Source organism: Nothobranchius furzeri, chromosome 11, assembly GCF_043380555.1.
Source record: "Nothobranchius furzeri strain GRZ-AD chromosome 11, NfurGRZ-RIMD1, whole genome shotgun sequence".
Taxonomy (NCBI): Eukaryota; Metazoa; Chordata; class Actinopteri; order Cyprinodontiformes; family Nothobranchiidae; genus Nothobranchius; species Nothobranchius furzeri.
In genome coordinates this window covers 49133144-49156659 of record NC_091751.1, presented here as the reverse complement: position 1 = coordinate 49156659, position 23516 = coordinate 49133144, and the positions used below count along the sequence as shown (strand labels likewise).

The 23516-nt window shown below is 39.8% G+C and overlaps 3 protein-coding genes across 7 annotated transcripts in view; 1 reads left to right on the top strand and 2 right to left on the bottom strand.

Moving 5' to 3' along the window:
- The first annotated feature begins 5902 nt into the window (after positions 1–5902).
- On the top strand, positions 5903–10774 carry thoc1 (THO complex 1). Of its 2 annotated transcripts, none has more exons than XM_054741386.1 (21): positions 5903–5999; positions 6653–6726; positions 6806–6866; positions 6937–7006; positions 7162–7280; positions 7381–7429; positions 7519–7614; positions 7724–7806; positions 7893–7963; positions 8041–8149; positions 8259–8393; positions 8535–8635; positions 8718–8784; positions 8978–9028; positions 9127–9197; positions 9328–9423; positions 9572–9637; positions 9728–9811; positions 9889–10036; positions 10126–10210; positions 10371–10774. In XM_054741386.1, exons 1-21 carry the CDS (start codon positions 5952–5954, stop codon positions 10646–10648), a joined length of 1962 nt encoding a protein of 653 aa, XP_054597361.1. In that variant the 5' UTR covers positions 5903–5951; the 3' UTR covers positions 10649–10774. The 2 variants fall into 2 exon arrangements, with proteins under 2 accessions (XP_054597361.1, XP_015812160.1); XM_015956674.2 differs by having other exon boundaries at positions 7893–7966.
- Positions 10775–10957: 183 nt separating this feature from the next.
- usp14 (ubiquitin specific peptidase 14 (tRNA-guanine transglycosylase)) lies at positions 10958–15540 on the bottom strand. The gene is made up of 16 exons (XM_015956675.3): positions 15293–15540; positions 14358–14503; positions 14227–14259; positions 14040–14144; positions 13620–13723; positions 13455–13513; positions 13244–13374; positions 13091–13171; positions 12878–12960; positions 12668–12782; positions 12523–12588; positions 12324–12416; positions 12107–12235; positions 11971–12031; positions 11750–11857; positions 10958–11674 (listed from the first exon to the last, which is right to left on the bottom strand). Exons 1-16 carry the CDS (start codon positions 15306–15308, stop codon positions 11532–11534), a joined length of 1473 nt encoding a protein of 490 aa, XP_015812161.1. The 5' UTR covers positions 15309–15540; the 3' UTR covers positions 10958–11531.
- Positions 15541–17140: 1600 nt separating this feature from the next.
- The window catches only part of rock1 (Rho-associated, coiled-coil containing protein kinase 1), a 61433-nt gene continuing 55057 nt past the window's right edge, over positions 17141–23516 (bottom strand). For 2 of the 4 annotated variants that reach the window (XM_054741348.2, XM_070541648.1), the window contains 13 exons: positions 22271–22340; positions 22086–22189; positions 21827–21992; positions 21647–21740; positions 21483–21571; positions 21209–21400; positions 20967–21132; positions 18878–18948; positions 18713–18801; positions 18524–18602; positions 18176–18434; positions 17872–18064; positions 17412–17674 (listed from right to left, as the gene is read on the bottom strand). In XM_054741348.2, coding sequence (XP_054597323.1) covers positions 17623–17674; positions 17872–18064; positions 18176–18434; positions 18524–18602; positions 18713–18801; positions 18878–18948; positions 20967–21132; positions 21209–21400; positions 21483–21571; positions 21647–21740; positions 21827–21992; positions 22086–22189; positions 22271–22340 — 1624 coding nt within the window. In that variant the 3' untranslated portion in view covers positions 17412–17622. Of the gene's footprint in view, positions 17251–17411; positions 17675–17871; positions 18065–18175; positions 18435–18523; positions 18603–18712; positions 18802–18877; positions 18949–19866; positions 20759–20966; positions 21133–21208; positions 21401–21482; positions 21572–21646; positions 21741–21826; positions 21993–22085; positions 22190–22270; positions 22341–23516 lie in introns of those variants that run through there. The other 2 variants (XM_054741353.2, XM_054741358.2) reach the window with 2 other exon arrangements.

The window sequence follows — 23516 nt, the reverse complement described above, 5'->3', positions numbered from 1 at the left end:
AGCTCATTAACAACCCTTTTTGTTTGCTAGTGTGTGGTGCACAGCATCCTTGTAGAGTTCTATACCGCTGTCATTCAAAGTATACTCACCTCATCCATAATAGTCTTGTATGATGATTTGGACTCCTACTCACATAAAAAACGCATAACTGACAAATCGTCTAAAATTATAAGTCATATCCTTGCAGTAAGTATACAAAAGAGATTCCCAGGGAAACCGCCCCTAAATCGGTTCTACGCACGTGGCTAGCCTGAAACCCAGCCTATTCACCCAGTGGCGGTTCTACATCGAATTACTCCCCGGGCGAGGCCCCCTTTGAGCGCCCCCCCCCCCAACCCCCCCCCCCCCCCCCACCACCACCACCACCACCACACCACCCCACCTGCATGAACACACGCATGTTTTCTACAAACAGGCATGTTTTATTAGAACGACTATTGAACATTCATTTTTCTAAGTTGCACATATTTACATTAATTACTATGAAGTTGTCAGAATGTAAAGCACTATACATTATATACTGTATCAAAATATATAGAATCAAATATACAAAAACAAACAATAACTAAATATTAAGAATATATGAACATAATAGATAATAAATATTCTAAATAGCAAAAATATTTCACACGTAACAAACTAAAGGTAATCACTACAGCATTGCACTTAGAATAGAAAACACAAACTAAAATTAAAACCTAACCTTGATGCAAAGTCATCAATAATGTCATCACATGAAATCTGCTCCCCTACTGAGTGATTGATACTAATCAGAGCCAGGTTAGTGAGCCGCCCCTGAAACATAGGTGACCTCAGGTATGACTTGATCAAGTTTTGAAAAGCTCCTCTCAGCTGGAGCCACAGTGACTGGCAGAGCAGTCCAAAAGTTGGGGTAGATCTCCAATAGATCTTTATCATGATCCATAATATTTTAGAATTGCCTCTGAAATTGTAATTTAAACTGACATAAAAAACTGTAGACTACCAAAAATGCCAACTTTTACAGAACAAATCATGTAAAAAATAATCAGTGCAGCCATCTGCAATAAATAAACAGGATAGTTAGTGGTGACTGGGGAGTTTTCTTCTGCTTGAAGAGTTGTTTTATTTATTATTATGTGAACATGATCAACATGTGTTTGTTGTTGTTCAGGCAGGCCACAAGCTGCAGTGAGCATTTAACAAATCCTAGTTTGAATCAGTAAAAAACGATTCAAGGACTTTTTTCAAACCATTTGAATATTCGTTTAAATATTTCAGCCCTATTAGCTCTGTTAGCAATTAGTTGACCGCATTTAACCGTTAAAATCCCAGTTAACTGGTTCAAAAAATTGAAAACATGCATCATGAGAGCTACATACCTTTATCTTTCTGCTCTTTTTTCTTTTTTTCCCCTGAATGGGGCACCTGGTGGTTTTAGCCTTTTTATGTTCATCTCTTCTGTTTGTCTCCTGACTCAGTAAGTTTCCTTTAGTCAGGACTAATCAATTTGACCTTGATGGGGGGTGACCACAAAATCGTTTTGTTTTTCCTTTTTTTATTCGGCCATTTCACACAATTCAGAGAAACCTGAAAGAATTATAGGCCTGTGTTTATGATATTATGAATGAAATATGGAAGAACGTTAAGATGTGATTGACTTTAGCAATGCTAATACAGTTGATTCAGCCCCTGCACGCTCATTCATTTGGGAAAGACGCAGAGGTGAATTCCCCCGCCGCACCCCTCCCCTTCCTGTTCTTCATAGACACACGGTGCACGTGAACGTTCTCAGTCAGCAGGAGCGCCTGCAACTGCAGGGGGCGCCAACTTGCTGTTTCCAATCCAGACACTGTCATATGACAGATAATAGAAAACCTCGCTGCGGCGCAGATTTCCTTTTTTTTTTTTTACTCCGCGCTTGTGCGCCCCTTTTGTGTCATGAAAAAATGCCGCCCCGGGCAACTGCCCTGTCTGCCCGTGCCTAAAACCGCTACTGTATTCACCATAGTAACACATGCTGGAGAACAGACCTGCTACGTGGCAGGCTAGCAGCTAGGCTTACCGATGCTTTGTGAGTATGACTGGACAAGGCAAATGACGTCACCTTTTTCTTGTTGGTGGCTGGCAGTTACAAGATGGTGAAATAGCGCCACTGCTGGCCCACAGCGGAATCAGCAGCTGCTGTACCGTAGACACATCATACAACAGGTCACCTTGGACCCCTCTCACCCTGCACGTCATCTGTCCAGACTATTGCCTTCTGGAAGACACTACAGGTCCTTACAAACAAAATCAACTAGATTCAAAAACAGATTTTTCCCAACAGCTATACTGACACTAAATCAATTAACTGCCTAATGTTTCTGTCTGTTTATTTTTTGTTACATCATGTGTAAACAGAGTTGTGAGCATGTCATGCTGCACCGGAAACAAATTCCACCAACTTTTTGTGTGGTCATTAATAAATTAATCTGAATGAATCAGAATCATTTTTTATAGTTTTGCATGAATTTTGTGATTCAATTCATTTTTTATTTTTACATGACATGCTATAAATGATTAGTTTAATTTAAAAAGAATGTTTTTCTTTTCTGTTTTGTTTTAAAACAGCAGGATGTAAATCGGGTAATTGCACACAAACAATCTCCAATAAAAGATCGTGATGATTAGACAAGATGGTCATGATGGAGATTTCCTTTTTGGCTCCGTCACAAGAATGCTGCTTCTCCATCTGCACACGTGGCCTGGCTGTTTCACGTCCAGTTTTATGGCTCGTGGGTATTTGATGGCCTCCACACCCTTAGCTAATCATTGCATATCTGTCAAATGACTTTAAACTGCATAATCGAGCATTTATCACCAAAGAAATGCAACCAAGGCTGTTTGAATACACAGAAGTCCCAGCTGTCTTCAAGACAAGTCAGGATAATCACTGCATCCCCAATGTGTTGTCCTCTGAAAAAAATCGTCAGCAAAATGTCCCAAATAATTTTTATGATGACCTGTGACACAACTGAGATTTGCATTTTGTCACCTGACATAGATGAATAAATTAACTAACTTTAATACAGTATTAGGAATGTAATCCATGTGGGGACATTTTTATTTGAAGCAAAAAATTGAAAAAGCATTGAAGGGATGAAAAAAGGTCTAATTTAAATGTGACGTGTGGCTGAATTTAGTAATAACCTTAATCAGAATGTTCACTCATTCATATGTGTTTACTTTCATCTTCCTAACAATAAAATAAGTCTTCGTTATATGTTTTATAAAGTGGAGTCTCAGAGGAAACCACGTGACAGCAGGCAGTCCAAAAACTCCTTCCTTTGTGTGTTTGACCTCAGGGGTCAGGGCATTGTGTTTTGCCTCTTGTTTACAAGTTTGTCTCTACAGACAATGCTCTCTTTGTTGCCCCTCGGTCATTTTGTCTGAGTGTTCATCAAATTATTTGGCTCTCATCCTGACTGATTGGTCTGTAACTCGGCAGAAAAGAGCTGTCGGTGGACCTCTCATTATCTTCATCTGGGAAAAGTAAACACGTGAGGAACTTGAACTAGTTTAAATTCATTTTGTGGCGCAAACTAGTCATTTTATCAAAAAGTGTCAAAGTTTTGCAAACATTTTTCTTTATCTCAGATAATCTATTTAAAGAGCCAGTTCACTGATAAACCGTTTACTTGTTGTTTTTAAAATATGTACGGCTACAAGGAGTTTCACGCCAACGTGTAAATAGTTCTTTAATTTTATTTCATGCATTAGCCGTCGATAGAAAATGAATGAGGAAAGCCTCGGATTAGAAAAGCCAGTCAGATCTATGTTGTCAGGTAGCATTCATTCACTCACTCATCTCGGCTCAGAAAGGGGAAGGCTGTTGTTGAGGAGAGAGTAGAGAACGCCTCAGCTAGCAGAAGCTAACCATTAGCATTAGCAACTCTACAACACAGCAGAACTCCTACAGGATTGTGGAGATGAAACAATCAATGTTGCAGAGCAGAGTCAGTGGTAAGGTCATGTTGCTGTTAGCCAATCAGAGGAGAGATGTCCCAATATCAGGAAATAAGACTCACATTCCTGTCGTCTGAACCTACTTTCTCCTCTGGCTGAATTCTCTGAGCTGAAACAGGTGCACCGGAGCTTTTTTCCCCCAGAGTACAACTTACAAGGCATTTGTTCCTACAATAGACCACTGCAAATGTATTACAAACATGGGCGAAGGACCTCTTCAATCTTTGCTCCATGGCAGCTCAATCAAATATTTTTCCCTATTTCATTCCTTTTCTAGTCTGACCGTCTTATCTTTTCCACAAAGTTAGACTATATGGACCAGTGTCTTATCAAAACTATGTCAAAGGTTGTAGAAGTTACAGGCACGGACAGCGGGATGAGCGTGCCTCGCAAACATGGAACTAAGCCTCAGCATGCAACCTAAATATATTTGTTCATTTTACTTTTTGGTGCAATTGGAGGTATATTTTTGAAAACTCGTTGCATAAAAGCTGAACAAATTATCTAGGGAAGTTTAATTGAACAAAATAAATAAATTATTTAATTAATTAATTAAATCACCCATTTTAGGTAGAATGTAGAAGATTTCTCAATCTTCTTGCCCTAATCACAACCTCAAACCACGCACAAATCACTTTTAAGAGTGCCTCCCAGCACAATCTCCAAGTTTCTCATCGTGCTTACTCCCTTTCTGCTCTTCATCAGTTTTTGGCAACAATCTGATGAACTCTGAGTAAGATAAGGGATGGGAGAAAATAGGTATTAGTAAATCACTCCTCACTTCCCTTTTTCATGAACACTACAACCACACACGTGAAGGAAATAGAGCCTCTCCTGCTTCCATGTGACACTAAACGCCTCCACTTCACAAAGTCATTGTTCTTCTCTTAACATCAGCACAGCCACCAAAACACTGTCACAAAAAGGTTACAAACACCCATCAAAAGGAGCTGAAAAGGATCATCCTTGTATGTAAATCCTAGAGGTCTTGACCTGGATCAAAACAAGCTTCAGTGTTCTCACATGGGTTGAGTAAATCTTTAGTTTAATGATTGTTGTCTCAGGGTAATGGAGCGGTTATTCTAATGTCAAATCGGACATTGTTAGACAAGCAGATGGTATCAAAGGATTCAAGGCCTGCAGCACATAGCTGAATGTTCATTTGCATGATTAGAACATGTGGAAGTGCACACCAAGACAGGCACACATGCAAAACAAACACATTACAACTGCTGTGCATTGTGACCTGTCAAAGTCAAATATTTATTAACAAGAAAGGACAAAAATTATTTCGCTCTTTCCGTTAAAATAAATATAACTTTGAAATGCATACAATATAAACAGAGTGACGTTATTTTACAAGTATTCAATGGCTGACACAACTTATTATTATTATTATTATTATTGTTGTTGTTGTTGTTGTTGTAATTATTATTATAAAGAAAGTTTGGAACATGACTCTTTAAAATAAAAATCAAGTGTAAGATTTTTTTAAGTGAGTCCTGGCCAAAAGGCAAACTAAACCATACAGTGGGGAAATTAGGATTAAAATAAATATTAATACTGTTATTTTCAGGAAGTAGAAATACTAATTTTAACTCACCATTTGAAGAAGGTTTCCATGCATCCATCACTTACAGCCACTCAGAGTTTGATGAATGTAAGCAAATTAAAAAATAATGAAAAACTTTAACAGCAACAATGGTGTACAACACTGCCATCGTGTGGTCAAGATTGCTATGCTACGGTTTATTTCCATTTTTCATCCAAAATGGAAATAAAAATGTGACTGACTGAACTATTTGAAACTAAATTAAAAAATACAAAGTTAGTTTTATCCTAACTCCGTTTATAGATAATATGTATTAATGTATAATTTTGTCAGATAATTCCCTTTACGTACAAAAACGCCACTTCATAACCGGAAGTGATTCGTTGGCGGTTCCGGTTTCAGAAGCGTAAAGATGTCTCTGTCCTCATTTAATTTTGTCGACGCTAAAGAGAAATTTTCGGTGAGAAGTGGCTTCTTTCTGTCATTTCCATCCATAATATATTTGTATGTAAGACAACTTGTTGATAAAACCGTAAAAAATCTTAACTTCACTACTTTATGGTTGTGCTTGTTGTACTAGTGTAGTAGTTAGCCAAAGAAGCTAAGCTAAAGTAAACGCTTCTGAACGGTCCTGTTGTTTACGAGGTTGAAGTTAGCTTCCGATTTGGAAATTGGCTAAAGAGCATTTGCACTCAATTTTATTTACTATGACCATCTTTAATCTGCTCTATTTAAAAAAACTACAATGCCTAGACAGTTCAAACCGGGACTGGAATATTCTAGACTAATAGCAGATTCCATAAAGCATAGTTTGTGATTTGTGAAACCTTTTTCAGATTTGTGAAACTTAAAATAGGCAGATTTTGAAGTTTCACAAATCACAAACTGTTTTATGGAATTTGCTATTAGTCTAGAATAATCCCGTCCAGGTTTGAACTGTCTAGGTATTGTAGTTTTTAAGATGAAGCAGATTAAAGATGGTCACCGTATATAAAAATTGAGAGTGGCCTTGGCCTTAGCCATTTCCCGAATCGGAAGCTTGAAAACGGAAGCAAACTTCTGCATCGTCTTTTGTTTCTCATTATGTCCTTTCCCATGCTCACCCAACCGTAGGCTGCAAGCACACAAGCACTAGCTGGTAAAACCTGCAAACCCCTAATCGCCGTGTTTAACCAACTCCCCGGCAAGTAAGTTGTGCTCCTGGGTCGAGGTTCCAGATCAAAATAATCCAGAAATACAAATTTACTACTTGTGTGTTTTTGTCAGTGAGACGGAAAAGAAGACCACACTGGATCAGGCTTTGAGGAGTGTTCTTGGTGACCAGATTGTAAGTTTAATAAGTTAGTTAATTTAAATTTGAAAATATGTGAGAATCGCTAATGATTGTTTCTCTCTAGCTTGAGCAGAAATCATGCTGTGATGACTATCTGTCTCTAATCTACCAGAGCATCAATGCTGTTACTGAGGGTATGTTATCACTACTGCTGAGGTGGATATTTATTTTAGATTAGATGATTTTGGATTTTAAACATACATGTTGAAAGGATCGCTTTGATATAAGTTTTGGTAAAACGTCTCTTAAAACAAATGACAGTGTAACATTTATTCTGTTTTTAATGCAGGTATCTGTTCTGCTACGACTCCTTTTGTCCTGCTGGGAGACGTTCTGGATTGCCTTCCCCTTGACTTGTGTGACAAAATATTCTCTTTTGTTGAAGAAAATGTCTCTACCTGGAAATCGGTATAATTACAGGCATTTTTTTTTGTAAAGGCAACAAAAATATTTCTCTGTTTTTGTTAGAAGGTTTCATTATTGTACCTGTGTTGTTTCTTTCTTCCAGAGCTCTTTTTACACAGCAGGAAAGAACTATTTGTTGAGAATGTGTAACGGTAAAAATCTTGTCTTTTTCTCTGTCATCCAAAAGACTTTCTATTCTCAGAAAGTTCAGGTGCAAGTGACTTTTGTTTCATCTGTACAGATCTTTTAAGGAGGCTGTCGAAATCCCAGAATACAGTATTCTGTGGGAGAATCCAGCTTTTCCTGGCACGTCTCTTTCCTCTGTCTGAAAAATCCGGTAAGAAAGTCAGTTATTTTTCTAACTTGAAGGGGAAAAAAATCAAAGCACTTTACAATCATATTGTAAACCTCTCAATTAAATAGATTTTGTGTGTGTTTTAATCCAGGTCTCAATCTACAAAGCCAGTTTAATCTGGACAACATAACCGTGTTCAATAAAAATGAACAAGAAAGCACTCTTGGTCAGAAGGTGAAGTATTGTTAGGTTAATTATTAGGTTAATGAGCTCATCCTTTCCATCCTGTTTCATCTGTTTTTTTGCTACTATGTTGACAGCACGCTGATGAAAAGGAAGACGGCATGGAAGTGGAGGAAGGAGAAATGGGGGAGGATGACGCCCCGGCACCGTGGTGAATGAAAACCATTTGCTGTATTTGCTCACATTTTCACCTTCATGAAATAATAGTACCCTTTTGTTCCTTAGTTCTATTCCGATTGACTACAACCTGTACAGAAAGTTCTGGACATTGCAGGACTACTTTAGAAATCCGTTGCAGTGCTATGAAAAAATCTCATGGATTACTTTTGTTAAGGTAATCCACCTCGGTGCAGCAACTCTGACCAATTTGACGGATCACTGTCAATATCCAAGATGAGGATAAAAAAATAAATAAACTTGTGTGTTGCTTTTGCTTTGCTCAGTACTCCGATGAGACTCTTGCTGTGTTCAAAAGCTACAAACTGGATGACATGCAGGCGTCAAAGAGGAAGTTGGAGGAGCTGCGAGCGTCTGATGGTGAACAGGTTTACTTTGCCAAGTTTCTCACGAGCGAAAAGGTGCAGAAAAATCATTAAAAATCTTTTAATCATGTATAAATAAGCAGTTTTTAACTGACTATGGCTGTAAGTCATATGTTTTTCTGTCTTAAAAGTTAAACTTCATTGTTTTGGGATTTTTTTTTTTTTTGTAATCTGCAGCTGATGGACTTGCAGCTCAGCGACAGCAACTTCCGGAGACACATACTGGTGCAGTACCTGATCCTGTTCCAGTACTTGAAGGGTCAGGTCAAATTCAAAAGGTGAACATTTGTGCAACTAAACAAATATCACTTGTTGGGATGGAATTAGTTCATGTTTATGCTTTTTGATTTCTTGACACAGCTCAAGCTGTGCTCTGAATGATGACCAGACTACATGGATTGAGGAGACGACTAAGCTGGTGTTTCAGGTCAGTTCAGACACGTAGGACCAGAAATCAGGAGAAAACGTGTCTGTTGCGAAAAAAATCTGTCCGTTCTTCTTCTGAGGTTTTGTGACAATTTCCATTTACATCACAGTTTTTTTATACCTCATAAAACTATTATTCTTATTAACACTGTGAACCACTGAGAGAACAACTTGTAACTTATCTGTTCTTGCAGCTCCTCAGAGAAACTCCCCCTGATGGAGATAAGTTTGCCACCATGGTTGAGGTAAGCAGTTCTACAGAAATACTGATGTATTTTTTATTTTTTATTTTTTTTCACATTTAGCTTCTGTTTTGTTTACATTTAAGTCTCATTTGTCGTAGCACATGCTCAGCACGGAGGAAAACTGGAATGCCTGGAAAAATGAGGGATGTCCGAGCTTTGTGAAAGAAAGGTAATGACTGAAAATTGACTTTTCCTTTATTTTTCACGCAGTCACCGGTCAGTTTTAACAGTTGTGAGTGTGTGAACTCACAGTAGCGTGTCAGAATGACAAGTAGTTCTTTTGTTTTCCTCTGAAACAGAACGGTAGACGAAAAACCTAAAAGGCCCACCAGGAAGAGACAAGCTCCAGAGGACTTCCTTGGAAAAGGGCCGGACCGAAAGATTTTCATGGGAAAGTAAGTTTTCAAATAGCAATGGGATGTATTAGTGAAAAGTCTAATCCGATTTATTTATTCAGAACACCAGATGTAATTAAATTAAGTTAGTGTTTTTGATAATCCAGAGTTGGGTTTCCACTTGGATGAAAAATTGTTTTGTTTTTAGTGACGAGCTAACCCGATTGTGGAACCTGAACCATGACAACATGGAGGCGTGCAAGTCAGACAGCAGGTCAGTCGATTATGGAAAATAACTACAAGAACACAGTCATATAAATACATTTACAAATGACATCTGAGTTTGTTTGGTTTTGGTTTTCAGAGAGTTTATGCCGTCACTGGATGAGTTTTTTGCTGAAGCCATCGAACAGGCTGACCCAGCTAACATGGTGGAGGAGGAGTACAAGTAAGTCTGCTTGAAAAACAGTTTAAAAGTTCATTTCCTGTTTACTTTGTTCTTTTTAATTGTGTAAATGCTTTCAGGGTTGTGCGAAACCCGAACTACGGCTGGCGGGCCTTGAGGCTGCTGTCCAGGAGGAGTCCACACTTCTTTCAGCCGACTAACCAGAAGTTCAAGAGCCTCGCAGACTACTTGGACACTATGGTTTGCAAACTGGCTAAAGAACTGCCGGTGAGAGATTTGTCGACAATAAAACACAATTTTGTCATTTTAAAATAACGAACTATTGAATGAGGCTTCTGTTCACTCTAAAAATGCAGAAGGATCTCCCTTCAGAGGAAATTAAAACAGGCGAAGAGGATGACGACGATAATGGAGACAATCTTCTAAAAGAAAGCAACGACAGTGAGTTTGATTTATCGGTTTTTGATTTCTTACGCCTGGAAACAAGACTGTCTTTAAACCCGAATTATTTGGAATATTTAATATAAAAGCAAGTTTACATACCATTTTCATATTTGGAACACTTAAAACCTCAGTTTAAATATTTGTTTTTTTCCTAAAGGTCCCAGCATTCAGAGCAAACTTGTAACGAACCAGCAGATGGACGACATTGCGGCTAAACTGGGTGCCCAGTGGAAGACGCTGGCCTCTCATTTGGAGATGAAGGCAGCAGAGTTGCGTGAAATCGAGACGGACAGTGAAGATGTTGAGATGCAGGCCAAACTCCTGCTGGTTTCATGGCAGGACCGAGAGGGCACACAAGCTACTGTGGAGAATTTGGTCTCCGCTCTAAATGCAGCTGGTTTTTCTCAGATCGCAGACGGCCTCAGTGAGGCTTAAGCTCTACCTTTCTTACCTTCTTGCAACATTCTTTGTCATACAAAAACCTATTTACATTTTTTGTATGGAAGTACATGTTAAGCCATTTTTCCACTGTAGAAACCCAATAAATGTTTTTTTTTCCTATTTGTTTTCCACCTTATGTTGACAAAAACAGCCTCACATTTTGCTTTTACACTTTATTTTCACCACCTGTGAAAGAAACCTGTTAACTTATTACAGAGTGTAGATGTTCTGGGTTTTACACACCGTGGCGAAGTGATCAGGAAACAAGTCTCAGATCACCATGAGAAGAACATTCAGAGCCCGCAGAATCTCAAGTCTTTATTTAAACACAAGGTTCAACACAAGGGCGACCTGACCTGAACCATCCCCCCCACACTCACACTTCCCTGAAAACAGCGTTAATTTGGCAGAAAGGGCCACATCAGTCAATACATTTGAACAATCGCAGGAGATGATGTGAGCCAAGCACTTAAGACCTGAGGTCGACCTCAAAGGTTCAAAAGGTGGTCGAGAGTTCAGTCGTACATCTGCAGACTCGAGCCAGACGGTCGAGGACAGCAGCTTGGCTGGACTCTCGTTAAAAATGACCTGTTGCTCTTATATGATCACCTTACCAAAGGCTTTTAAAAAATGATACAATGTTTATAAAACATGTGAAACTGCAGAACTTTAAACTTCTGAGGATCTGGTCCAGAGACTGCCTCGGCATATTTTCAAAGCACACTATGGTTGAATAATTAACACAAGCATGTGTTTGTTACAAATAAAAAACAAAAATAAGGTCATCAAATTTTTAAAGACACCAGTTTTATTGCACATCTATGCAGACAGTGCTTGGAAATGGCAAATCTGTACGTGTGGATAAATCTCCCACCAGCTACTGTTCTTCCAGTATCTCCAGCCGACGCGGCCCGTAGAGTAGAACGTAAGCTATATGCCAGTCTCCGCCCCCAGACAGTCGCAGGATGTCTTCAGGTGAGACCACGCTCACCTTATCATCATCAAACTTGACCCACTCATCTGTCAGAGAAAACAAACGTTATGTCCCCAGCGTTCATGTTTCCGCTCGATGCGCTGAAGCATCTTACTGGTTACCTTCTTTCCTCTTGACCCATCCTACATAGTGACCCGATGAGCTGGAGCGACCTTGGTGAGTCAGCACAGCCTGCAGGTCGTAGTAGCCGCTGTTGTTTGATCCGAGATCTAGAACAAGTGTTTGTGGATGCGTTTTAATCCCAAAAACATTTAAATTAGACTTGAATAACCTCTTTAGAGTTTTATTTAGGCAACATTTGAATGTGAGAGTCTGAGCCTACCATCTGGGAAAGAGCAAGGCTCATATTTCACTTCCTTTCCTGCATCTGGCTTCTTCAGCAACTAATGCAAAAAGAAAAAAAGAACTTGAATATACAGAATGCATGTTTATCTACAGTAAAATCATTCCAGTGTTACCTTTTGCTGCTGTTTCTCCAGCTTCTTGTCCTCAACCTCTTTAAATTTTGATCTAACCGCCAACATTTTCTCCTGGAGGTCCGCCGTGCACAGCTCGTACACGTCCAGCATGAGTGGGAACTTCACATCCTTCACATTCAAGCAATATTTTAGGTTAAGACTTCAATAAAAAGAAGCCTGCTAAAAATCAAGAGAAGACTAATCAAAGGTGGCCAACCTTAAGAACTTTAGCGTTGACAGACTCCTTCTCTTTGTAGAAGAATCGGACCATCTGAACAGTCAGGTAGGCAGGGAGACGGCTAAGCTTGGACTGGTGAAGCGAAGGGGAAAGAATCCAGGAGGAAAATACCACTGATGTGTTCATAAATTTAGAATTACATAAAATTCTGTTACTAACAAAGGGGAATTCTACTTACAGATTTGATATATTGAGCATTTCTGTTCAATGACGGAGACATTTTTGTGATTTCCTCCTGTAGTCTCTGGAGGAACAGAAACAAGACACATTTTATTTCCTTTGTGTTGACTGGATCCAAGCATAAAAGTTGTATTCAGCCGTACCAGCCGTAGTCCTGTTGCAAGATATTTGACTTCCTGATTGATGAAGCAGCTGAGTTGGAGCTGGCTCTCCTTGCCTTTGATCGGCTCCTCTTCCTCAGACTCTGTGCATTTCATGCTGGACAAAAGTTAAGGATCAAAACCTGTCATTTTGTTCTTAATGCTAAATCTTCTATTTATTAAACCAAACTTCAAAAAGCTCCAAAAGGATACGTAGTTTCAAATTCCACACCAAAATACTGGTCAATGAAGTTCTTCTTTGAAGAGGCGGAGGCGGCTTCGCTCCCAGATTCAGTCTAAAAATCCAGAAAATAAACCCTGCTATGTTTTTTTTATATGGAACATGTAATTCAAAGACTTGAACACGTAAATGCCCATGTTCACGTTTGATACATAACTAGAAGCAAATTTCCAGTTTTCCCTCACCTCCATGGGAGTCTCTGGCTCAAGTGGCTCCAACTTTTGTTGAAGAACTCTCATCATCTGGAGCCAGCACTCGTTGGCATCCTGTACACGTGAGAAAGCATGATATTAACAAATCTTATTAAGGAGCCGACTTCGCACAACAAAGCATCTTACCTGCTGGAGGTACTGCCCTTGATCACCCTTCTCAGCAAACTGTGGGAAGGCCATGTGAAGAAACTGCAGCAAAATAATGGGTGGCAGGCTGGAAGAGGTCTTGTCCATAGTCTCATATAAATCACGAAGAGCTGAGAATAAAAGATAAACATAGATTTACCTTTATATGCATGTCTGAAAAAAAAAGTGAGCAGTTCACCGTGCCTCACACCTGCTGTGATGTATTGTGCTGGTGCATTTGCACCTGAAGATCGCAAAGCACCTGTATACCTGCAAAGAGTATCAAGACAACTCACTGAAAAATAGTTTTTTAATGTGTTAAAGTGTTCAACGTAAATAAGCAGACTATACCATGCCCTTAAGCACAATCACATACTTCCTGAGAGCATTTTTAAGCTCTGGCACAGAGCGTAGACACTGCACCGTGGCGTTCATGTAGCACGTGTTGCCCAAGTTGGTCAATCCACACGGAAGCTCCATCTAAACATGACAACAAGCGATTAAAGAGGGAGTACTTGCTTTTTTACCATGACTGCACTTCCACAAATTAATGCTGAACAGTCACAAACGTTAAAATTTCACAAAAATATTCATCTTTTGAGGCAGATATGAAGTTTGAGCGTTCAGTAGTCTATAATTCCTAATCACAAGGACTCAAACCTTGAAGAAAATGCTTGTAAAGTCTGTAACACAAGATGTCATCCTTCTGTTTACTTCAGAGTAAATGATGTTACAGATAGCCCAAATCATTTGATAAACCCCTTCTGAGATGCTGGTAATAGTGAGCCTCACATACCGCTGAAGCCAGCTGCTCTTCAGTCATATCCTCTACAAACATGGGCCGAACAGACGGCTCCTCAGGCAGGGCTTCTGCAGAGCCCATCATCAGTAGAGTCATTCCCTGCAAATAAAAGCTAGTTTAGAAGGCACTTCATCAAAATGTTCTATGTGCAGCTAGCTGTTTATTAATGTGACTCACTCACATTTTTAATTTTTATGTTTCCCCACTCATCATCCTAGAAAGGAGAAAACAAATTGGAAAATTACGATTTGCAATATTTTTAACAGCTTTTAGAATGCAGTGTGGATTTGTGGATGCAAATATTTTTAACACCTTGAGGGTGCCTCCCTTCACCATGACCTTCTGTCTGTCTGGTTGAACTCCTGTCAGAGCAAATAGTTGAGCCTTGAAAACCATGGGTGGTTCCTCGGTGTTGAGCTCTACTGCATCAAACTTCTCTTTGCCCCATTTCACATTAACTACAAGAAAAAATAAATAAAATGATGTATAAACAACTACAGCCACCAGTCTGGGACCATGACACAGCATCTATCTGGCAACTGTGGTGTCCTGAAAAATAAAAATCAGGCAGCTAACAGGGCAGCCCAGCTGACTGTTGCTTTAAAAACATAAAAGCACAAACCTTTGAATAAGTTAGGGTGTTCTTCAGCAGCTAATTTGTTTTAATGTGATGATTTAGTGACATGTTTGATAATCGCAGTTAAAACAGAAAATCCCTGCCAAGCCACATCAATACAACGCAGGAAAACTGTCAAAATCAGGCTAGCTTCATTAGCATTGCAAGAACATTAAACGTTACAACAAAAGGCGGTTGGGTTGTGCTCAAAATACAGAAAATCAAAATGATCTATAATGACACGGACTTGTTTAAAATGTCTGTAATGAGAAATAACGGTTGTAAAACAACTAGTTAAAAACCCCTACTTAACAGTTTGCTAAGTAGGCTAGCTGTTGTCTGGTTCGTCAAATGTGTTGGGTAACATCGCGAAAATACTCTCAAGACGGAAACATCAAACGGCAAATATGTAACCCTTTTCTATTATTTGACCTCACGCAATGTTCCGTTAAATAATAACGCGAAACTAAGTTTTGATGGCTTCCCTATGCACAGTTAGCATGCTAACAGCACATCACGTTAGACAGCTAAGCTAATCGTGTAATAAACGCTGGCTTAATAAACACGTGTTAAGTTTCGTTCTTATTAAGATTGTCAACAAAAATTGTTACATTGCAAAATAACATCGTACCTGTAAACACCGGCATGGCTGGTAATCTTTCACCTCCTCAAGTCTCAATTTTTTCCTGTTTTGATCTAGTGGGGCGCGAATCAGGAGGTGGCTAGTTCTCGGGCTGAACTTCATTCAAACAGGATGACGCTGCAACAACACGCTGGAAACTCATCGATGCACTCGACTATTTACTAGTTGCCCTGCTGCAGTCTAGGCTGAGGATGTATGAAAGCATTTAGTAATGACAGAATTCTTAAATTTGAAATGTAGAGATATGTAAAATGATATTCAAACAGATCTTACCATATCTCCGGAATGAGACCAAACTAAACGTTGAATTGTTTTATGGCTAGACTGGATAACATATTTAGAAATAATAAGTAGACTTATGCAGAACTTTCTTCATAACCACAATAAAAATGTCAAATGTTAAACATTAAACTTCCAAAGACAAATGGCTTTGCATTATTCCCTTGTATGAATACTGAGGCAATCCTAAAGATGTTTAGATATAAAACAATAGCATATATGTATATACAGCATATGATAAAGATATGTTTATTGGCATATCCATCAGTGCGAACTTCAATGCAGATTTACCATGCAATTTTTTTGTGACAATAGATCATACTTCCAGTGCTTTTTTGTTCTTTTCTTTTTTTAAACTTGGGGAAAAAAAACACAAATGAAAGAATGTGGAGGTATTCCATAAACCTTTTCTCTTTATATATACTGAGTGGGGGTGTTGCATAAACTTGACATTATGTTGAAGAAACAACTCATTTTTAACATGACAACCATTCACACGTGATGACTAGTTTTACGTAAACTCTTGAAAATGCTTATATGATATGAACCAAGTTTGATTTAAAACAATGTTTTGGTGCAAAAGTAAACTAACAGTTTATTAATAAGTCAGATAAAGAAAGTCCTGATAAAACCACTAATATGTGGGAATAAAATAAAGATGGAAGATTTAAGATTTGTTTTGCGTTGGAAAACAATGAAAAAAATATAACAATATGGCAGTAAAATCAATATCCGAACATTAAGGCACAAGGTGGGCCAAATGCTACACCTGTTTAGTCTTCTACAAATAATTTACAGTCAGGTCAAACAGTGCAGATTTACATTTTAACTTAATGTCCTTTTGAGCCTCTTATCTATGGATCAATGTAAGGCAATACATTACAAAAAATATATATACATGACAAAAAAATATTACAGAGAATGTACCAAATAAACAAAAAAATCCATTTAGTTTTGCTACTCCTGCGCGCCATTACAACAAGCTTCCTTATGGCTTGGAGCAATAAAATAATGCATAGATTTAATGATGACCTTGTATGCTCTTCGCTTGCTGCTCAAGAACATCTGTTATTTTATACGACCCTAAAACTGATAACTGACTTTCAAATCGATTAAAAAAAACACACACAAAAAAAGGCCAGAGACACTAGATGAAGGCATCAGTTGTTCTTTTTTTTTATGTGGAAACTATTTGTGTTTAGCTCAAATATCCGTATAGTGGGGGAATAAATGACTAGATTTATTTTCCACCCCTGAGATGCAACCCATCACTGCAGATCTACAATCCCTGTTTGACAGTACCTACACTGAAAACACACCTGCAGGAATCCAGATTAAGCCCTTTTTCATTCTCCTGAACATCTGCTACAAAAACATGAAACACAGAACATCAGTCCTTCCATCACTCTGTAGTCCATCAGGAAATCCAGTCAATTGCGCCATCTTCTTGTAGAAATGGAGAACTGCAAGTTAGTCGAGTTGATTGATGCTTTTCTTTCAAACGGAGGAAAATCAGTCTTTTAAAGTCCGTGATGCCTTCTGCCAGAATTTCCCAGGGCTTGTCATTTTTTTATTTTATGTTTTTTTATTACAATTCCATTTTTGTAGATGACAGAAGAAGAAAAGTTTAGTCCAGAAAAACAAATCCAAATGGTTCAGATGGTTAGCTGAAAAATAAAGAAAAAAGATGGTGTCCAGTAAAAGACATGTTAGTAGCCCCGTCTGACAGCAGAGAAGCTGGACGATAGCATTAGCAACTTTATATCATGGCTAAAATAAAAATACATAATACTGTATGATTCTATTGAAAGCTGCAAGCCTAAAAGTTAGTTAACCAACACATGAGAGCCAATCAGAAACATCCCAAGTGTAAATTGCACAGAGCCCAGGAGTCAACCAACCAACCAACCAATGAAGCAGGAAGTGTCTCAAGTTAGAAACACCCAGTGAGATGAATGAACACAGGTCTAAAGCTTTAGAGGAAAGTCTAAAACAAAAAAGAACTCAAGCAACATCAACACTTTCTGAAGAACTTCCTGTCAACAAGTGCTGGATGTTGTGTCTGCTGCATGGAGGCTGGACTGCGCTCGGCTACAACACAGGAAACAAAGAGCAGATCACGTGACTGGCTGAACAAATCTTAGCCCTTCAGCTGGGAATTAAGATTAAAAAAAATTAAGGTTTTACAGGAGCACATCCTCACTTACTGCCGGGAATAAATGGTATATGTAGTTATGGTTATTTCAACATCAGTGTCTGAAAGAATATAAGCCATGATCCAAAGTTACCTCAGCTTTCCCGAGTTGCTTTTAGGGTTCTTGCGGAAGGACTGGTTGGATGCAGGGCGAATGGACGGGGCTCTATTAAATGTTGGAGGGGTTTTAGGGATCTTTTTTCCGAGGTGGGTGATCCATTTCTTCTGCTCATCTTGGGTCAGAGCCAGTAGGAGCATGTCCCGGGCAGAGGTCACATCGTAATTAACTGTGAGGAGTTTTAAAAACCGTTATGATTCAAATTACCTGCATCAAATACCCCGTCAAAAAACACACACCGTACTGCTTCTTATTACATCGATCCAACTGGCGCTTTTACCTTTGCAAATAGGAATAACTTCCTCCTTTTTGTCAAGGTGATCCTTGTGGCACTTCACGTGGCAGCGGCGACACTCTAGGGCCGGAGGCGGCTTGAAGACGTGCCACAGAGGCTTGGAGCAGGCCTCGCAGTTGGTAGGGAAGTGATACAGTGTGGGGATGAACTCGTGGCCTTTGTGTGGGAGACAGTTTTTGTCACCTTGAGGGACCGTCTCCATGTCAGCCTCCTTCCTGCACTCGCCCTCGTTGGCGTATAAAATCTAAAAACAAAAAACAGAATCGGAAATTCTGCTAACAGGACCCTGAAGCTAAAACGCCACGACAGGCAGGGTGAAAGAGAATGCCCAACCTGGAATATTCTGGGAATCTCTTCTGTCTCAGCACGGTACACATCTCCTTGTGTGACTGGTCTCACGTGAAACAGTTTACTACAGAAGAAGAAACAAAACTATGAAGCACATTTATTTCCCATTTTGCTCCAAAGACAACTTTTCTTTTAACGGACATCCTTCTGAAACACAAACATGAAGATACTCACTCGATATCGAGCACCATAGAGGGAGTGGACTGCTCTTTGTCCTGCTCATCATTGTAAAACAGAATCTTCTTACGGCTCACAACCACATACTGCAAATGTAGAAACAGCAGTTGAAAGATTAGCGGCGTCCGATGTAGGAAAATTCCTAACAAAAAGCAGGCGTACCTGTTTCTTCCATCCATATCGCTTGATATTAGCACGGTTAGGAATGGACAGCCAGCCCTCCAATCTGGACTCTGAGGAGGAAATTGCCAAAAAAAAAAAAAAAGAGAGAATAAAAATGAATAAATGCGGAGTGAATAAAGGCTGCTAGAAAAGGCCATGCAGCATTTAAATCCAAACTCAACTGGGAGAAAAACAGAAGTCAAAAGGTTCTGGCACCACGCTACTTCAAACATAAAAATAAACTCCTCAGGAAAGCAGGTGACGGGACTGGAGATACCCCATGCAGGAGCAACCATTTCATAGTTGTGTATGAGACTAAGTGTGTGTATGCTTTAGCAGCCAGAGTTCAGTAAGCGTTATCAGTCAGTCCATTCACAGAATTAAACAGGTGCATCAGCAGGTTACATTTCTGCATCGTTTGGTGCTTCTACTGGATTAGCATGCAGCAGAGAAAACACAAGCATCAGAGGATCTAGGAACTTAAAGCGGCTCTGGGGGGAGTGTCCAAGTGGGGAGAACTTCTCATGAACATGCCCACAAAAACACAAGTGTGTGGAGTGGGGCTGAAACTAATCATCAAATGATTCCAATGGTTCGACTCATTAAATTCCTCAATTTTTTTCTTTTCTTTTACCGATTCAAAGCTTTGTTCAATGTGCACTCCACAGTCTAAACACATTTTACTGGCAAACAATGTGGTAATTTCGGTGCTGCGGTGAAATATGGAGAAACCAGTAAAGACAGAAACCACTGTAAAAGGCAGAAAAGGTCCACAGTTTAGGATCAAGAGTGAAACTACGAGCAGACATGCGAATGATAGTGCGTAGCACACTCACGATCAAGTGTGGTTCAGAAGAAACACGATGGTTGTGAATGACTAAACTACCAGTGGAAGAGAAAACCCCAACATCCCGTTTAGTTATGGAGGTCTGCAGCGGTGTGGAGCAGAACCGTAGCTGCTACCTGGAGTCTGGGTCGATGCTACGAGTCTGCTCCATACACTGTATACGTCTATGGCAAACCATTGTAGCATGTAATTCACAAACACTTCTATATTTGAATACAATTTAGACTGGATTATGTTGCATACCCGTTTAGAATAAAATATATATGCCACCATTACATTGTTACAAGTAGAATTAAACGTTATTAGCAGTAGTGTACTATTGAGCATGGTAATGAAATAATTCCATTCCACTGATCATATGTGGATTTATTTAGATATGTTATTTAGACTAGGATCGGTGATATTAATACAAACATTAAATGTTAATGAAATATAAGTCAAACTTTGTTCCATAAAATTTTAACTAACTATAGCTGGGAAAAAGGGAACTAGACAACATTAATTTAATACATATTATTGAGCCTTTGATAATGTTTTGTTTTCATATTTTTAACAGCAGACCACAATCTAGTTTCACTTGAAACGTCGTCAAATAGAATATTTGATAAATTGACAGAGAACTCGATAGAATATTCGAACACTAAAATATTCTACAGCTGCAGCCCTGGTGTGGAGAACACAGCGCCATGGCAGAAGTGTCGGCTCGTGTTTAAACCCACGGCATGTCGTCAGTACGCTAGAGGTTGGGCTTGCGATACACGGTTCTGCGTCAGCATTTCCTCGGCACATTACCGTTAGTGTCTCCAATCAATCAGCTCTAAAATGTCAAAAGCTCCACCTGATCTATCAAGCTCCATTCAAAGATATTTTGGGGGAATCGTCCCAACAAAACTCAGGACTGTGCTGGCAAAAGAATAAAATCAGGGAAAAACCAAGACGACACACAACAGCTGCAACGTAGGGCTCATCCGCCGAGTTACTCACAGAGGAAAACGAATGGGAGTTACAGAGATAAGAAGAGCAAGGAGAACCAACTGGGCATGAGGGAAATAAGAGAGAGTGATTTAACTCCACACACACACACACACACACACATGAAAACACAGCAAAGGACATTTGTGTTTATTTACGAAATGGTTTGGTGTGCAGTTTGGCTTTACTACAACACAAATGTAATAACACTGGGCAGATTTTCTTTAGGAATCATTAAAAGTAACAGTGGCTCCAGAGAGGAGAGCTTACCCGGGGTGTTACTGTCTGTTTCATCTGTCTGCAAACTGGTGACGCTTGAATTCTCCATCCGCTGCTGTAAATCGTTCAGCCTCTCTCTGAACTGCTCGATGTCGCTCTCCTTGCTGTCCAGCTGCATCTGCAGCTCGTTGCGGTACGTGAATTCCTCTGCAAGTTGCTGTGAAGTCAAGAAACCTGGATTAAAACCCAAAGACTCTGGATTATTAGACAGAGAGGTTGAGAGGGCAACCCACAGCCAGCATCTCATCAAGCTCTTTCTGGTGTTTGACGACCAAGCGGTTGAACTTCTCCTTCTCCTGATTGAGTTCCAGCTGAAGCTTGCGGTTGTCCTTCTCCTTCTTCCGTAGATCCGCCGTGCTGCCTTTCTTCTTCTGGTCGAGCTTCATGTCTTTACGGTTCATGATCTCTGCTAGTTTGTTGACCGCCTGACAAAATGAAGCAGACGCAAAGCGTCAGCGGCTGATTTTCCCATAAAGGTGCAGCAGCGTTTTGCTTCCGTTCGCCCACCTGAGTCTTCAGTGTCCGTTCTGTGCTGAGGGTCTTTTCATAGTTGGCTTTGATTGCATTTATAGCCTCCTCCTTTTGCTCTGCATATTCTTAAAGGGAAAAAACAGTTTGCAATAACCAATGATTGTATGACGAGATGATAAAGTTCAGGAAGCTGAGCGAACCTTCTTCCTGGACACGGAGCTTCTCATTTAACTCTGCTTTCTCTTTGCTGAGGTTCTCAACATCTTTGGTTAAAGTTTTATTTGATTCCTCAAGCTGTGCAGAAATTAGAAAGTGATGAATTCCCTGTTCAATTACTGCTCTAAAGCAAATAAAACCGTGATCCACTGGTTTCTCCTCACCCGAGCAATAGTAGCCTCCTTGTCCTCAATCTCCTGCTTGTGTCTCCCTGTTGCTTTTTTGTTCTCCTGAATGAGCTCAAAGTATTGCTCCTCTTGAAGAGCCCGAGCCAGCTGCTCCGACTCTGCCTTGGTCACCGTCAGGTCCAGCTGAGCAGACAGGGAGTCCCTGTGTCAAAGGTAAAAGGTGCCACCTAGTTAGACTTTTGACTCATAAAATCTAAACAAATGCAAACTGAAAACTCCATAAATCACTCCTTACCTTTCACTCAACAAATCCTGCACCTTCTTTTGTGTTTCCTGGATCTGCCGGTTCCTTTCCTCAATCTCCTCTTTTAGTTCCTTGACCTGAGTTTTGTAAAGTGTCTAAAGGAGAGAAAACAAACGTTCAGGTTTTGCACCAAAACAAGTAAAACGGAAATGCTTAAATATGTGACTTATACTCACAGAAAAATACTGCTCGGCTTCAAGTTGGTCCTGAAGTTCCCTCATCTGTCCCTCGTTGCCTCGATATTGTCTGTTAACACATCAACAAAAAGGAACAGAGTCTAAAAAGCAGCAGTTTTAGCTGAATGAGCCGGCCGGAAGATTAGTAAATAAGTGGCTGGAGCGGGATTGAGTGTAAAGCCTAATCCTGTTGTGAAAACATCGAGGCACACTCCGGCTCTAAGCTGGAGTCACAGTGCTTATTAGAAAATAACAGCCAATTTGCACATTAACTTCTTAAGAGAATTACTGTCCAGCACCGCTGCTGTGAACGTCCCGGCTGCATTAACCTGCTCCAGAGTTGCTGACTAATCCACTTTCTTGATAAACAGGTTGATCATTTCTAGGACTTTTAAAATTCTCATCACTGACAACGCTGCTGGAATTAATAATCTACTTTTAAGACTAGATTTAAAACTTTTTTATGAGATAGTCATACCTGCAAACTCAAAAGGTGTGAAAAAGGTGACCACGGAATCATTACTGACCACTTTCCACACTTTCTTTTGCCACTACTCTCTAATTGTGTTACAGGAGGATTTGGTGCACTCTGGAGGAAACAAGTCTTCTGTGAGGGAGTTTTCCTCTCCACTGTCGCTACATGCTTGCTTAGTACGAGGATTGCTGTGAAGACACTGACACTAGTCAGTGACTCGATGCAATCTGCTGAGGTCCTTATAAAGGAAACTTTTTACTCACTGGCTTAATGAACTGAACTCAAATGGAAAGTTTACTCATTGAAGTGCCTTGAGACGACTCATCATGACTTGGCGCTATATAGATAAACTGAACTGAATTGAATAGAACTGTGAGCACATTGATCTGCTTGGCGAGAATCCAATGGGCTGCTGATCAGATATCACTTCTTGAAGATCCTTCTGCAGCTATGTTGGGATTTACGACCCTTTGTGGATTGACAGAAAAAAAGCATCAATCTGATTCCAGTCCACATTGAATTATTGACAAATCCAAACATACACGCATTGCCATGGTAACCAGACTGACTGACAACTTTACAGCTCTGCATTCAGACATCTCCAAACAGAACATGCTCACAACTCAAATGTAAAGTGTGAATGTTTTATGTTTCTGACAGGGACCTCTCCTCTGTACCAACCACGTTTACCACCTCTGCCACTTTCTCCCAGGCATTATTCTTTCTTTTCCTGGTTTCTCCTGACCTGAGTGAACTTAAACTTCAGCAACC

Excerpts from the sequence above, each read along its gene's own strand:
- usp14 (XM_015956675.3), bottom strand. Across the intron at positions 14,260-14,357 it reads TGAAGGGAGGCACCCTCAAG|GATGATGAGTGGGGAAACAT; the intron begins GTGTTAAAAATA and ends TCTCCTTTCTAG. Across the intron at positions 12,589-12,667 it reads TTGCAACAGGACTACGGCTG|AGACTACAGGAGGAAATCAC; the intron begins GTACGGCTGAAT and ends CTGTTCCTCCAG.
- thoc1 (XM_015956674.2), top strand. The coding sequence starts at position 5,952 with ATGTCTCTGTCCTCATTTAATTTTGTCGACGCTAAAGAGAAATTTTCG. Across the intron at positions 9,424-9,571 it reads CGAAAGATTTTCATGGGAAA|TGACGAGCTAACCCGATTGT; the intron begins GTAAGTTTTCAA and ends TTTTGTTTTTAG. Across the intron at positions 10,037-10,125 it reads AACTGGCTAAAGAACTGCCG|AAGGATCTCCCTTCAGAGGA; the intron begins GTGAGAGATTTG and ends CTAAAAATGCAG.